We start from the raw sequence: 14,428 nt of genomic DNA, 5'->3' as shown, positions 1-14,428 counted from the left end.
CATCCTTCCAACCCCACATCTTTAGGAAGGTCATTTCCCACCTGCCAGACTTCTAAAATAACAATCCTAAGTTTAATGGCAATATATTTCTAGGTTCAGTGTACACCAAGGAAAAAACCCAGCCAGATTTACGTAGATAATGTGAGTTTAATCCCAATGACAGCTTAATCCAACATCTGTAAATGCTGTATTGTGAAGATCTCTACAGTGTGAGCATATTGCTTTAGAGTGGAAAAGACTGGCTGAATTTTGTATTTGGTGCACTAATTGAACAAATGTGTAATTCAGAAAACTACAAGATCCGTAATCCTGTTATATGGGTGTTGAGAAAAGTAACTTTACCGAAGTCCTTGGAGAAAAGCAAGGGCCTTTGAACAGGAGACTCCATCTAGCATATTGCAACCCAGTTCCAGCAATGTATTTCCAGCTCATATTCAAAGGCAAGCATGAAGGCGTACAGTCACCGGCCACAGAAGAGGTTAAGTTGCAGTAGTTTGCAATACAGCGCTGCCCTTCCCCTTTGCTGTTGATTCCAGTCATCACACAGTCACCCTGCACTGGACAAACTAGCATAGCTTTTGGAATTCTGTTTCAAACCAGTAATCCTGCCCTGAACAAAGATTATGGTTTCTTTTTTAAAAAAAAGTTTGTTTTAAAGTGTTTCCCAATGTGTGAAGAACGAAAGACCCATCAGCTGTTCAGAAAACAGAATTTCATTTATTGTAAAGTTCCTGAAACAATAAACACCTTATCAGAAGTACAATGAACTGGCACTATTTCTTTAAAGTGTTGAACTGTCTTCCAGGAACAGCACCTGGAACATCCAAGAGAGATCTAAAGCCATGGCATCACCTGGTGCAAGGCCCACCTTCCCCCACCCCCTGCCAGCACAACCAGGAGAATGGGCAGTTAATTTTTATTTGCATTTTGTGCCTAACCAGACCTACCCCGCCCATAGGTGTAGTTCATGTTGCATCAGAACCCTAGAAAAGACATAGAACTAACACTTCTCCAGCCATTTCTGAGACCACCATCACTCCCATTCCTTTCAGCTTCCTGCATTCAAGCAGAGAGCAGCCACGCTCCCAGTGTTACGAAGGCAGCCAGCAGGGGCCCAGCCTGGAGAGCGGGGACTGAGAGCATTGCCTACAAGGTCCAAGGAGTTGATTCCTTCTCTGCAACCACCCCTTCCCCACAAACACTTTAAGGCATAAGCAGCTTTTTTCAGACAAACTGCGCATGTACATGCAGTCCTCTATTCATGGAGCTGCAGAAAACCAGCTCTTCTTCCCAAGCTGGTGGTTTGTTCCCAGTCTTAACATGTTACTTCACTAGTAAGTCTCAAACACCATCAACCTCAATAGCCCCTTTCTGCAGCGTAGGGTAAGAACACCTCATTTACAGCTTTACCCACACTTAGAGCAGAACAGAAATAGCTTCAAGTGTGTGGCACTGGCTGATAGTCCTGCAGTTAAACATCATAGAAAATTTTTCCTATTATAGGGCCAATCTAAGATGCCTTGTTTATAACTTATACTATAAAACTTTCACAACTTTATACAAATTCTTAACGATGTTAGAAAACACTCTACAAAACCACCTTAAGGCACAAAAAGTTAAACAGAAATGCAGCCCGCTTGAAGCCTCAAAGCAGCCAACTGAAGAGAAACTGGCCTTGTAGTAAGTATAGTTCATTTATACATGTTAAGCTTCATTGCCATACATTAAAATCAGTAAATATAGGACAAAATATGTGCTGCTCAGCATCTATTCTTTCTCTAGTACCAACTCCCATCTGAGACATGATGTCTGTGGTTACAAATCGGAATTGAAACTGCTTATAGGTCCCTCCAATTATTTGCTTTGAGCAACCATGAGCTATTACACATTTAGGTATGCAGATATGGCAACATAAATTTGTTTTGCAAGGGTGGGATGTGAGCATGCTTCAACCTCAGTGCTTTGCTCAACCTCATACAAGCAAGGAAGTATGGATATGGAAAAAAAGAAGTCAAAATGGCAGTGATAGAAGCTGGGAGAAGTTTTTATCTTGCAGAAATTAATTTCATAAGTTAATGTCCCTCCCCCAAGCAAACTGTCTTGGGCAAATGACTGAGCAGTAAAAGATGCCCATGAAGAGTACTGTCATGCTTAAAAACTCTGAAACAGATCATTGTAGCATTGTAGGGTCAGCAAACATGCAGTAATGCAGCTACCGTCCACCTCCAGAAATGCCCAGGTAACACAACTACCCTGTTGGCTCAAAGATTCTTGTTTGACTTCTACAAACGGCCAACCAGAGCTATCCAAGATCTGGCACGGCGGCTTCTCAGGAGGAGTCTGTAGGTTACGTCTCAGGAGGGGAAAACCAGGAAATGACCCATTTCTCCAGACTCCAAAAAGGCATCTCTGCATTACAATATGACACAGGTCCAAACTCAATTGTGCAAGCACTATTGGATGTTTTCTTCTATGAAGATATTCAAGGAGTGAGAAGTTGCCCTACCTACATCAGTATTCAACATGTAATTCCATGGGGGAAGAAGCCTGGTAGAATAGTTTGATTTAGGTGCAATTTTTCTTATACAGCTTCAAGCGAAGGCAACTGGACCACAGGCAATGAAGCCTGATGGAGAAACACTCATTGCCCCACTCAGCATCACACTGCTTTTTGTTCAGTTTTCTTCTCTACCAGCCCTTTTTCACGCGTCTTTATGGCAATGCAGGTCACATCACCCCAGTACTGCTTGTGTTATTATAAATCATTTACCTTTTGTGTGAAGGAGGAGCTGTAATATTAGCACAGAGCACTGAACGCTTGTTCACTAAGAATAAGAAGGTTCTCAGTACATTTGAAATTAGGAAAGTGTGTAGCAACATAGAAGAGAGGAAAAACTAGCTTAAGAGTTTCTATTCATTGTTTTATAGCAAGAAAACTTTTGTCAGGGTTTATTATAAAGGAACAGCATAAGGAAACAAAATAAATAGTTGAATAGTTAACAGTATGCAATATAATAGTACTAAACTTCAATTACATAAAAATTAAACTTTGGAACAGCATCAATATGAAAGATTTCTCAGAAAACTAGGACTCAGTCCAAGATCCTCAGATCTGTACATTGCAAAAACCAGTCGCTTTTGATGCCCATTGGTCCCGGCTTTGTTCTCTGAGGGACCGTGTCCACTGAGAACTATGACGCATCCATACAGCTCCCTAATCCCTCTCTGCCCCATCATACACATGCTGTTTTTCCAAGCGTCTAAGGGAGAGTGATCAGGAAGCATGAGGTATGAGTTGTGCTTCATTGTTTCAGAGGAAGCGGTATCTTCTTCCTCATCTGATAGCTATATTGAACAAGGTTACTCAATTTAGCCTAAGGATGCTTCTTTCTTCCTTAAAGCAGCAGTTAGAGGAACAGAAAGAAGGCAGCAATGACCTCATGCTCCCAGTAAAACCCCAGCTGGGTTCTGGGGGAGTTGGAATCGAAGGCTGATTTGTCATTTGTTGGACAAACTGTCTGATCTACCATGGTGAAGTCAGTGGAGAGAACTTCAGTAGAGCTACACCAGACCCTCTGTCATTCTTTTTTCCACTCACCGACGCTGTGCAGTCACACTGAGCTGGATTCTATTAGCACATCTCACCCAGCACAGGAGGGGAAGGGAGCGATCTGTGCTGGCTCTCAGGAGTGACTGACTTAAGCAAATCCATCACCCATGGAGCAGGATTTTACTGTGCTCCCAAATAAAGAGCTATCACCACTGTGACCTGGAATCATTCCCCAGCAGAGATTTCCTTACCTGTGGGACACGTGCATCTCTTCCTAGAGAAGCACAGCTCACTGTTTGGCTATATGCCAGGTGAGTCTGTGTCTTTGACTTGATGTAAACAAATATATACACAGCATAACTGTAAAATCTTTATGTCAAAGCAGTTGGATCAAATTCTCCTCATAATTTTTAGATCAGTAGATAGTTCCACTGAAGTCAGGAGTGCTAAAAGGTATGTGAGGAAAACCCAGCATTATATATTTGCATTAAATGCCAGAACATATTCTAAAATATTCTTCTTGACATCTGTCACTGAAACACTTCCAATGTCACCTTCTCCATAACACTGGAACAATTAACAAAAACTCTGCCATCAAGCAACAAAATAAAAATTACAAACAAAAATAAGCTTTTCATCTTTGTTAAATTCCTGTCAGCCACTTGAAATCTTGTTTATCTGTTCCATGAAATTAAAAACTTGGCACATTTTCCTTTTATGCCATTTATCAACATTTTCTTTTATCTAGAACATGTATTGCATATCAGAAATTCACTTGGCTAGGATATATTTGTTTAGTAGAAAACACTGCCTTCAAGTTATAGCTATAAAGCTCCACACAGTTCAGTAAATGAATTCTCCTGGTATTTCTTGCAGCAACGGTTCCTCAAATTTAAATCGTTTGGAAATGGCTTTCTGCTCAGTTACTTTTTCTTTTTCTGACTGCCTACATTGTCCCAGTGTATATGAAGCCACTACAATTAGTTCTTCTGTCACTATTGATTCTTCCTCTTCAGTCTTCTCAGCATCTACTGATTTTTCAGAGGCTGAATCTGCATCTTTCTGGGTGACATCACTGGTCTCCCCTCCTGCACTCTTATGCCAGGCCCTGCAAGCAGGATTATCGCTTTGTTCTAACCATGGATGCTGAAGACATTCTTCAGCAGTTGCCCGGTCCCTGCAGAGGAAGGAAAGCATTAAAAAAAAATGTCCAAATGAATTTGTAATTCAATACCTTGCAGGAGAGATCCATACAAATTATTCCAAAGATATGACTGTTTTAAAGACAGACTAATAGAACTTAAGGCCCTGATAGCAGCTACTTTTTACCAAAAACCACCAACAGCAGCCCAAGGAGATGAACTGCTGACACTTAAAATGAAGTGCATAGGTCCTTAAATATCAGTTTCTGCTCCCACACTGCCAACCAACTTCCAAAGTTTATAAAGATTTTTTCTTTTTCTATAGGAAAATTATCCAATCCTTATGTTCTTAAAGTATTCCCATAGACACACGGTAGGCAATTTCAATAGTTGACATGCCCCATGAAGAACTGGTTAAGTTCCATAGAAAACACCTCTTCTATTTTGAGACCTGGAATTTCCAATTTGCTGCCCACTGAGAAAAGCATGCTAATGAACCAGAAAAAAGTAAGGTACACTACCAACTCATCAAGAAAAAGGCTTAAAGCACAGATCATTTAAAAGACATCAGCACACAGCAAGGTACCTGTAAAGAAAGTCAGTATCCTGTACTGCATGCTACAATTCATTTACAGTCTTCTGTAACGAATCTGAGTTTTAATTACTAATATTTGGACACATTCAGAATATGCAGGTTTGGAAGGAAATGGAGAACTTCTCCCTTCATGTACTTGAAAAGTAATAGCACAATGAGAAAATGAATAATCAAAGTGCCCTTATACTTCAGAAATGAAAATGCCAGCACTTGCTCCATTTAAAATGAATCCAGTCAGACATATTAGCATATCATAGAATCACAGAATGTCCTGAGTTGGAAGGGACCAGCAAGGATCATCAAGTCCAACTCCCATCCCTGCACAGGACAGCCCCAAAATTCACACCATGTGTCTGAGGGCATTGTCCAAGTGTTTCTTGAATATGGTCAGGCTTGGCACCATGACCACCTCCTGGGGAGCCTGTTCCAGTGCTCCACCACCCTCTGGGGGAAGAACCTTTTCCTAATAGCCAACCTAAACCTCCCCTGGCACATCTTCCTGCCATTCCCTCGGGTCCTGTCATTGGTCACCAGAGAGAAGAGATCAGCGCCTGCCCCTCCTCCTCCTCCCCTTGTGAGGAAGCTGCAGACCATGATGAGGTCTCCCCTCAGTCTCCTCTTCTCCAGGTTGAACAAACCAAGTGACTTTAGCTGCTCCTCATACGGTTTCTCCTCTTAAACCCTTCACCGACTTTGTGGCCCTCCTCTGGACACTCTCTAGTAGCTTTATAACCTTAATGTATTGTGGCACCCAAAACCTTACACAGTGCTCAAGGTGAGGCCACACCAGCCCAGAATAGAGGGGGACAATCCCCCTCTCTCAACCGGCTGCAATACAGCACTTGATGCACCCCAGGACACAGTTGACCCTCTTGGCTGCCAGGGCACACTGTTGGCTCATGTTCCACTTGCCGTTGACCAGAACCCCCAGGTCCCTCTCTGCAGAGCTGCTCTCCAGCCTCTCGTTCCCCAGTCTGTATGTACATCCAGGGTTGCTGTGCCCCAGGTGCAAAATCCGGCACTTGCCCTTGTTAAACTTCATATGGTTGGTGATTGCCCAGCTCTGTAATTTGTCTAGATCCCTCTGCAGGGCCTCTCTGCCCTCGAGAGTGTCAACGGCTCCTCCTAATTTTGTGTCATCAGCAAACTGAATTAGTATTCCTTCCAGTCCTGTATCCAAGTCATTTATGAAGCCATTAAAGAGTACTGGCCCTGAGATGGATCCCTGCAGAACCCCGCTAGTGACTGGCCACCAGCCCGATGCAACCCCATTTACTATGACCCTTTGAGCCCGACCCACCAGCCAGTTGCTCACCCACTGCATTACAGGTTTATCCAGCTGTGTGCTGGGCATTTTGTCCAGGAGGCTACTGTGAGAGGCAGTATGGAAAGCTTTACTGAAATCCAAAAACATTACATCGATGGCTTCCCTTGGTCAACTAGGTGGGTGACCTTGTCATAGAAGGAAATTAAGTTTGTTTAGTATGCAATTGTGTATTTTACTTACTCAGGTTTCTTAACCAGCAGAGTTTTGATGAAATCCACAGCAGACTCTGATATGAGGTCAAAGTCTTCTCCAGAGTAAGTTACATTCATTTGAGATATATTTAAGAATGTTTCTTGTTTATCATCCCCTAAGAAAGGTGATATCCCTGTTAGCATAACATATGCCAGTACTCCAATGCTCCTGAATTAAAAGTAAAAAACAAAGGCAGTTTTTTAGTTTGTTTTTTTTTGAAAACCCACACCTTTTCAGTAAACTAAGTTATGATAATCAATAATTTGTTCAACTTACCACATGTCGGTTGCTGTACTGATTGGGTCATAACTCAGAATTTCAGGAGCTATTCAGGGGAAAAAGAAAACCCAAATTCTATTTTTTTGTCATATGCAGATATTGTATTGCAGTTCTGTAGTGCAATAATTGGCATGTGGTAAAATTTAATATAAGCCATTTGAAGCATGACAGCCTTTTTGAAACAGATATTTCTACTGAAGTTACTTAAGTGATTACTATTATTCATTGGTTTTAAAACATTCTTTTCCTTTTATTGTCCTCTTCAGAAGCCAGGCCAGACTCCTTCCCAATTAAGGAAGCTGTAAACAAATTTCTTATGGAAAAAAATGAGAAGTATCCAACATTCCTTATTCCAGCACTGAAACCCATACCAATAAAAATATACTATACAACTTCAAGATATTTTCAAGTACATTTTCAAGGCCTGGAATTATTTCCTTTTAAAAAAATGAAATGGATACAAACCTCCACAAGCTACAATATTATATACAGAAACTGAATATGTAATTCTGAACTTCTAATCCAAGTAACACTTGTTATCACTGCTGGTAAGAATCATTTAAAGCATGTACTCATCTTCAACACAAGCACACAATTATCACTCATTAGACTGGCAAAGCTTACCAGTTCTAGCTTTTACAACAGTACCACATCCAAGTAATAACCTGATCTTTCAACACAGTAATTATGCAGCCAGCCTAGCAGTCACCAAATTGAAATAGTTTCTCTTTTCACTTCCCCAAAGCCTGGATAGCCCCCTCCTCAGGGTATGTCTCTCGTATAGTAGCAACTTACCTACATATTCTGGAGTTCCCATAATTTCTCTTAGTTCCTCGCTGCTTTTCATTATTCTGGAAAGGCCAAAATCTACTATCTTAATGTCTCCCAAAGGGGACTTACTGGTTAGAAGAATATTTTGGGGCTGAAAAACAAAAGGAGACTTTCAGTATCACCCAAATCTACTACGTCACCATAATATTGCAGAATTATTTCAGATTGTGACTAGCAATAATGCGTTCCATAACAAGCAGGATACCCAGGATCATTTATTTGGGGGATCCCCCCTGCAAGGTGAGCTTGAAGAGACATAGTCTAAAAGGAGTGGCAGGATTTTCTGTTACAACTGAGAATCAAACACCTACCTTTTTTTAGCTTAGAACGCATACAAATGACATGCCAGCAGCTATTATTTGACAATAGCATATAAATACCTCCACATTTGTACCTTTAGCCCTTCGTATCACCTTTTTAACTCCCCTTCCCTCCTTGCTTCCATCCAGTAGATGGTGTAAAATACATCCTGTTGAAGGACGTACCTTTTTTAAAACCTGAACACCTAAAACTATTTTGACTACACCTGTTTAAAGAAAGGCTGTTGCAACCGACCTCAATCTTGTTCAAAGTACAATTGTATTACAGAATACTAACAGGAGAACGGTTTAAAAAAATACAGCAGCCTGAAAAACAGGTTTTTAAGAGCATCACCTTTGGATAAACTTGTTTGCTCTGACGTCACTAGATCTTGGCTGTCACCCTTCAAAGCAGCTTTGTGGTCATTAAGAAGTTCCTTACCATCTACTTTGAATGGTAGCTCAGTTTAAAAAAAAACCTGAAAACTAACTTCAGACAACAAGTCTTAAGAGATGTTTTTGTAACAGAAGCACATCTTTGCCAAAAAAAAGGTGTGACCCTCCCTGCCCCCAGGCCAGTGATCACATTGGACATTGGGTTCTAGCATTTACTTCTCTGAATGGTATCACTGACAGTCGACACTGTGTTCATGCCTCTGGTGAGCACAAGTTCCATGTAAGTGAAGAAGCCTTTATGTATTGAGAACCTGGATCATCTTGCATCGGGGCGATTGCAAAGAGAGAAGGGCAAAAGAGTAAGAACATCGAAGCAACCACTGACTGATAATCCAACTGGATTAACACCAACATTTATACTTTCCCCTAATCACTGAGCCATTCTCTCTTCAACCCCTAGTCAATCATAAAGGCATACTTTCATATGAACAGCCTCGCTTTTGAACACAGAAATAAAACCGTGCAAGAACACTTTAAAACCTTGGGCCAGTTCTGTTGCTGCAAGACCTAAATATATTCATTCCTGCAAAGTTAAGCCATTGTATTTCGAACTAATTCTGTGACGTTGTCAATCTATTTTCTGTTTGTAGATCTACAAATTAAGAACAGTGGTGTGTTTTTTTTTTTTCTTACAAACTGGGAGCTGGTGGCTTTTGGAGCTGTGCATTACCATATGCTTTATAGTTCACATTTGTTATTCTGTATTTGTATTAGAAAAGCAAACATCCAAAAACGCTGACCATGCCTCCCTAATTAGCCTCTCAGATGTTCTTCCCAGTGGGAAATTTAGTTACTTTCTGAAGAGGCTTTCTATTGAAAGCATGAGAAAAAGCATTTGTTCTCTATATTTAAATGAGGAAAAGTTTAATGGAAGCGTTTTGTGAAACCCTTAAGCCCTGTATTATAATATTTTAGTAGATAATGTAGTTGCCAGAAGTCTTTGTCTTTTTTTTAAAGACAACCTCATTATTCAAAACTTACCTATGCAGAAAAAAACCCTGTCTACAGAACGAATTGAGGCATAAACCTAAATTAATTCTAATGAAATACCAGTAATTTTCTTCTTTTAGGGAATCTTATGGGGTTCAAGTGAAGTGACAGTCTAAACACAAGCATGAAACCTTAAGAAGCTGTAGCTTTGAATTTACCATAGTCTTCAGCTCAACACAATTACTCTAAAGTTTTAAGAAAAGGCAGATAATTTTCCCACATATGTAAAAGCTGTTTCTTTTTTCGTTTTCCACTATAATACATCTAGGTTTGCCTAATGCTGATTAGCCCACAAAGGCAAGAGAGACACAGGCCAGAGGCTCCCCCAGTAGCCATTCTAAAAAGGGCCTTTCACTCTTACCTTCAAGCAGTAATGAAACAGCTAACGCAAACTGTCAAATGGCAACATTTAAAAACCTTCCCCTCTACTGCAGTAAGGCTTAAAGGTTCCAGTTTAGATCCTCTCACCTTGTGCACTGAACAAAAACATAAAAAATCCCTGACTGAATGAACAATCTCAATGGATGTACTTTACTACAAGACTGGCATGTGCACAGAAACTGCATGATGTGGCCACACGAGTCTAGCCCAGAAACAGGTACCTTTGGACAGAAAAACAAGACAAGTTGTATTTTTCCAAGCATAGTATCAGCAGTCAGAAACTTGGGCTTTAGGAATTTGAGATGTTGGTTATACCTGTATCATCATGTTAGAGTAATAGCAGTGAAAAGCGTCGTTTGTCGTTACAAACATTAATCAGTCTTACATTTTCACTTAAATTGGATTAAACTACTGTCACGTGAAAAAGCGTGGCTTTCCTGATGCTATGAACATCAGTGCAAAGGCCAAACTAAGGCAATATATACAAAGATCTGGTCTTATCTAGAAACTTATTCTGTAAGTCACTCAAACTGTTTGTAATAAGTGTACTTAGTAAAATAGCATACCCTTCAACCCTGCCTTGCCAGCAGGTTTTGGAATCTTGTAAACTGACTATATAATGACAAAGTCCATACATTGCAAATTTGCCATTATTCCAGAAGTTTTTATGAGCGTCTAGCCCTGATATTTCTTGTATCTTTAGTTGCTAGTCACTAAGGGCTCATATTAAAGGTCACATTTTTAAACTAATCAGTGCCTCACCTTAACCTGCAACATTGATGAAGTTAGGTATCTAATTTTGATACTACTAAAATAATCAGACCCCTAGAAGAAGAGACAGGAATTATCCAAGGAAAAATGGCAGAAACAAGAAAAACACACTAGCTGGGATACCCCACTTATGCTGTGTCTAAAGCTACTAGAGTAGACTAACCAGTCTGCCCTAAAGAAAAAGTTAAAGGACTCCCATATCTTTAAACAGTTGAAATACAAGAGCAGCATTTGCTTGGGGTTGGGTTGTTTTGGTCAATTTGTACAAGTGGAATAAAAAAATGCAAGTCACTAAAAGAGTAGACATATTAGATTGGCGTCACACTTTACTTCCCAAAATAAGCAATGCAAGTCCCATAAATTAAGAAAAAAGACTAATCAAAATAGGTTCTGTAGAACCTGGATACTCTATACCTGCCCATTAACAAACAGCTTTTCTTTAATTGCTATAAAGGTTTGAACTCCAGATGAACCTGTTCTTTTGCCTTGAACAAGTGATATTTAATTTTTAACTCTTTTCTTAATATCCTGGGTGTTCCTTTAGACAAGCAGTACTACACTTCCATTAATACTACACTTCAGCGTAGTAAACATTCCACCTTAATCCACCTGGAAAACTCAGTTGAGAAAAATAATCTGTAATGTTCTTGTAACAGGCCACTTCTGTAATTGCATTAGTTTGCTTTCTGAATATTGAATTCTGAATACCCAAACCAATTTCAGATAATGATTTTGCTGGTTGTCCTAACTGAGCACAACATCTTGAAAACATTACAGAAGGAGGAAGGGAAAAGTTGTCTGTTGGATAACCACAGTAATATATATTATAGAAGAGTGCTGCTTGGAGCAGTCATTCTCCCAGACCTCAGGGCTATGTAAGGCTCTTTACTTATCTCCCGCTGCAGACAAGAGGCAGCTAGTCCTTCCTCAAGCCCCACGCCTTTTAAAATTCTCCTCCATTCGCAAGTACTTTAAGCTTTTACCAAACACCAATTCAAGTCAAACAGCAAATGAAAACACAGAGAAAGGAGTCTTCCCTTACTCTGCAGCTTTTATGCACCATTAAGAGGAGATGAAAGACTCTTGACTACAATCTATGCACACCCTGCAAATTAAATAGCATCAACACAATACTGTCAAGTGATACTTAATTTGCACTCAGTGGCATTATATTTGCTCTTTCTCCAAGTCAAAACTGGATTACATGACTGTTCTGCTACTAGAAACAAGCCATATTTCAACCTCCTTTCAGGAGAACGATGCTTTTGGAAAGAAATTATCAGGTGGCAACCTTGTTAAGCCACATCAAAACACCCCATTTTTTTCTGCAGCGTTCAGTCTCACAGGAAGAAATCTATTAAGGGGGCAGACAGACGCTAAAGCAAGCTAGCTGTCAGTGTCAGATCTGGTTGATTATATTTATAATATAAAACTTAAACAAGCTGAAAATCACATACTGACAGCCATTTTTGATTTAAATTCTTCCTGATATAGAGCCTGACTTCTTTGAAGGTACAACATAGAACATCAGATGGAATATACCTTTCCAATGATATTTGTACAAACAAATGGAAGGGAAACCTTTAGAGACCCAAAGGTGAAACTAATAGCAGAAGGAAAACATTTTAGCAAGAATTTGGAAACTTTTTGATATTGCCAAACACATTGCTTAACAGCAGTCACTTTGCACAAGTCTTCCAAACATCACCCCAGAAAACCAAGTATTTAGTAAATTCCATGGTGCTGTAAGCCACTAGTTAAAGCAGCATGAGCCATACTATACAGCAGATGGTTTGAGGCCAGTGGGTTAATGAACTTGCAGCTAAAACCAGCACCCAACTTCAATTTTTGTTTGTTGAAAAATGGGTTTTTTTCAAGTCTTACAAGGCATGTGGGTCAATCAATCTTTGCAAGTCATGTTTTTTAATCCTACAGTTTCCCATCATCTTTGTTTGCCAATATTCTGAAGACTTCCCTAAACCTTATTTTGCAAAAGACGGAGAGTCTTATATATCATGAAAGTAATCACATTGCAAAAGGACTCCTATTAATAACCACTTTCCAAAAACACATTGCACAACGCAGTAGCATATAAACACATTAAACTCAAACACTAGACAATTTGCCCTGCTAATTAATTTTTATAAACAGCAAAGCAATGCTGGATCTTTCAATGAGAACTGGATATGCTCAATTTTATAACATAAGTCTTCTGATCAGTTGGAAAGTTTTTAAGTAAGCTTTTTCTGAACTTTGAAAAAGCTACCTGTTTGCAAGCTGTAATCAACACCTCAGTCTACTTTCACCATTAAGTACTGTAGTCAAAGCACAAAGCATTTCTGATTACAGATACCCAGCTGATAGTGCTAAGGAACACCACAGCTTTAACTACAAGCATGTATGAGTATATACTGTCCACAAAAGAGATGTTTTAATTTTACAAGCTTTCCTTTAAGGCAATTCAATGGGCAGTCATAGTAGAGATACTGAGTATCTTGTACAAGTGTACTGGAAGTTTAAGGAATTCTAACTGCTGATTTTTAGTCCTTCTGAACACTTATTCTCACATCATTTAAGAAAAAATTTCCATTAATTATTTTAGTACAATTATTAATATTCTGTGTATGACTAAATCAATAAGCTACAGAAAGTTTTTAAGGATTCCACAAATAATTGGAATAAACGGTTGGAAAACCAGGCAGGTGAGATATTTGTGTGCAAATATTAGTCATCATCTGCTTTAGCTGATGAATGGTGCATGATGTGCTAGGTTATGTATTAAGTATGCACAGCTTGATACTGGAATCTGTTGGTAGCTTTGTACTACTGCCAAAATGCAATTAACTATAAGTAAGGATGTCAGCAGCAGAACAGAAGAAACATGTAGCAGCTTACTACGTACTCAGTAAATATGGGAGTTGGACATGTAAAAAAGAATTTGGAAATTTTAATGCAAGATACCTTTTATACTCCTTGCTCAGTAATAATGAAGTAGCTCAAACTCAAAATGAGACAAAATTGCATCTTCCATATGAGTGTATAGATGAAAGCTAAATAAAATTAATTGTAGTTTTCTACCAATGGGAGATTATATTTGTCTGGATCCCTGTTGCAACTCTTCTTAACCATAAGCAATACTCTGGATGTCGTATGATGGCAACCATACTTATCTCTTGATTTGGGTCAAAACTATTTTTCAGTAAGAAAAAATATTTACTCCAGTAAATAATGATAATTGATATACCAAGAAGGTGGAGGCCAACTGTTTGGCAGTAAATGACAAACACTGAAATTAAAGTTTTACGGTAATCACAAAAATACTGAAGTGTTACAAATATATTTAACACTGTTTACCAGTCCTGTATGAACACTTCATTTTGAAACATTACACTTTATAATACTAGTGTCTTTGCCAGCCTTCTGCTTATTAAAACTCAAGTCAATACAAAAACCCAACCTATTTTTTAACGGCCACGTAACACCCAGACATTTCTACTGCACTTTAAAAATGAGCCAGGTCTTACCCAAAGTACTCATTTGCAATTTAAGATGCAACGCAAACTCACTTTTGACTTCATTACATTTCACTTAATCAGATGAAGTTTATATTTGACA

The 14,428-nt window shown here is 39.2% G+C and overlaps 1 protein-coding gene across 1 annotated transcript in view; it reads right to left on the bottom strand.

Annotated features, from left to right (window-relative positions):
- Window positions 1–695: 695 nt before the first annotated feature.
- STK17A (serine/threonine kinase 17a) overlaps window positions 696–14,428 on the bottom strand; it is a 28,421-nt gene continuing 14,688 nt past the window's right edge. The window contains exons 4-7 of the mRNA XM_075083730.1: window positions 7,881–8,007; window positions 7,083–7,131; window positions 6,795–6,974; window positions 696–4,727 (exon numbers count right to left, since the gene is read on the bottom strand). Of these exons, the coding sequence (XP_074939831.1) occupies window positions 4,394–4,727; window positions 6,795–6,974; window positions 7,083–7,131; window positions 7,881–8,007 (690 nt within the window). The 3' untranslated portion in view covers window positions 696–4,393. The remainder of the gene's footprint in view (window positions 4,728–6,794; window positions 6,975–7,082; window positions 7,132–7,880; window positions 8,008–14,428) is intronic.

This window comes from Phalacrocorax aristotelis, chromosome 2, assembly GCF_949628215.1.
Source record: "Phalacrocorax aristotelis chromosome 2, bGulAri2.1, whole genome shotgun sequence".
In the NCBI taxonomy this organism is placed as follows: domain Eukaryota; kingdom Metazoa; phylum Chordata; class Aves; order Suliformes; family Phalacrocoracidae; genus Phalacrocorax; species Phalacrocorax aristotelis.
Note: the sequence above shows the minus strand (reverse complement) of the source record. Positions and strands in the feature narration are given on the sequence as shown.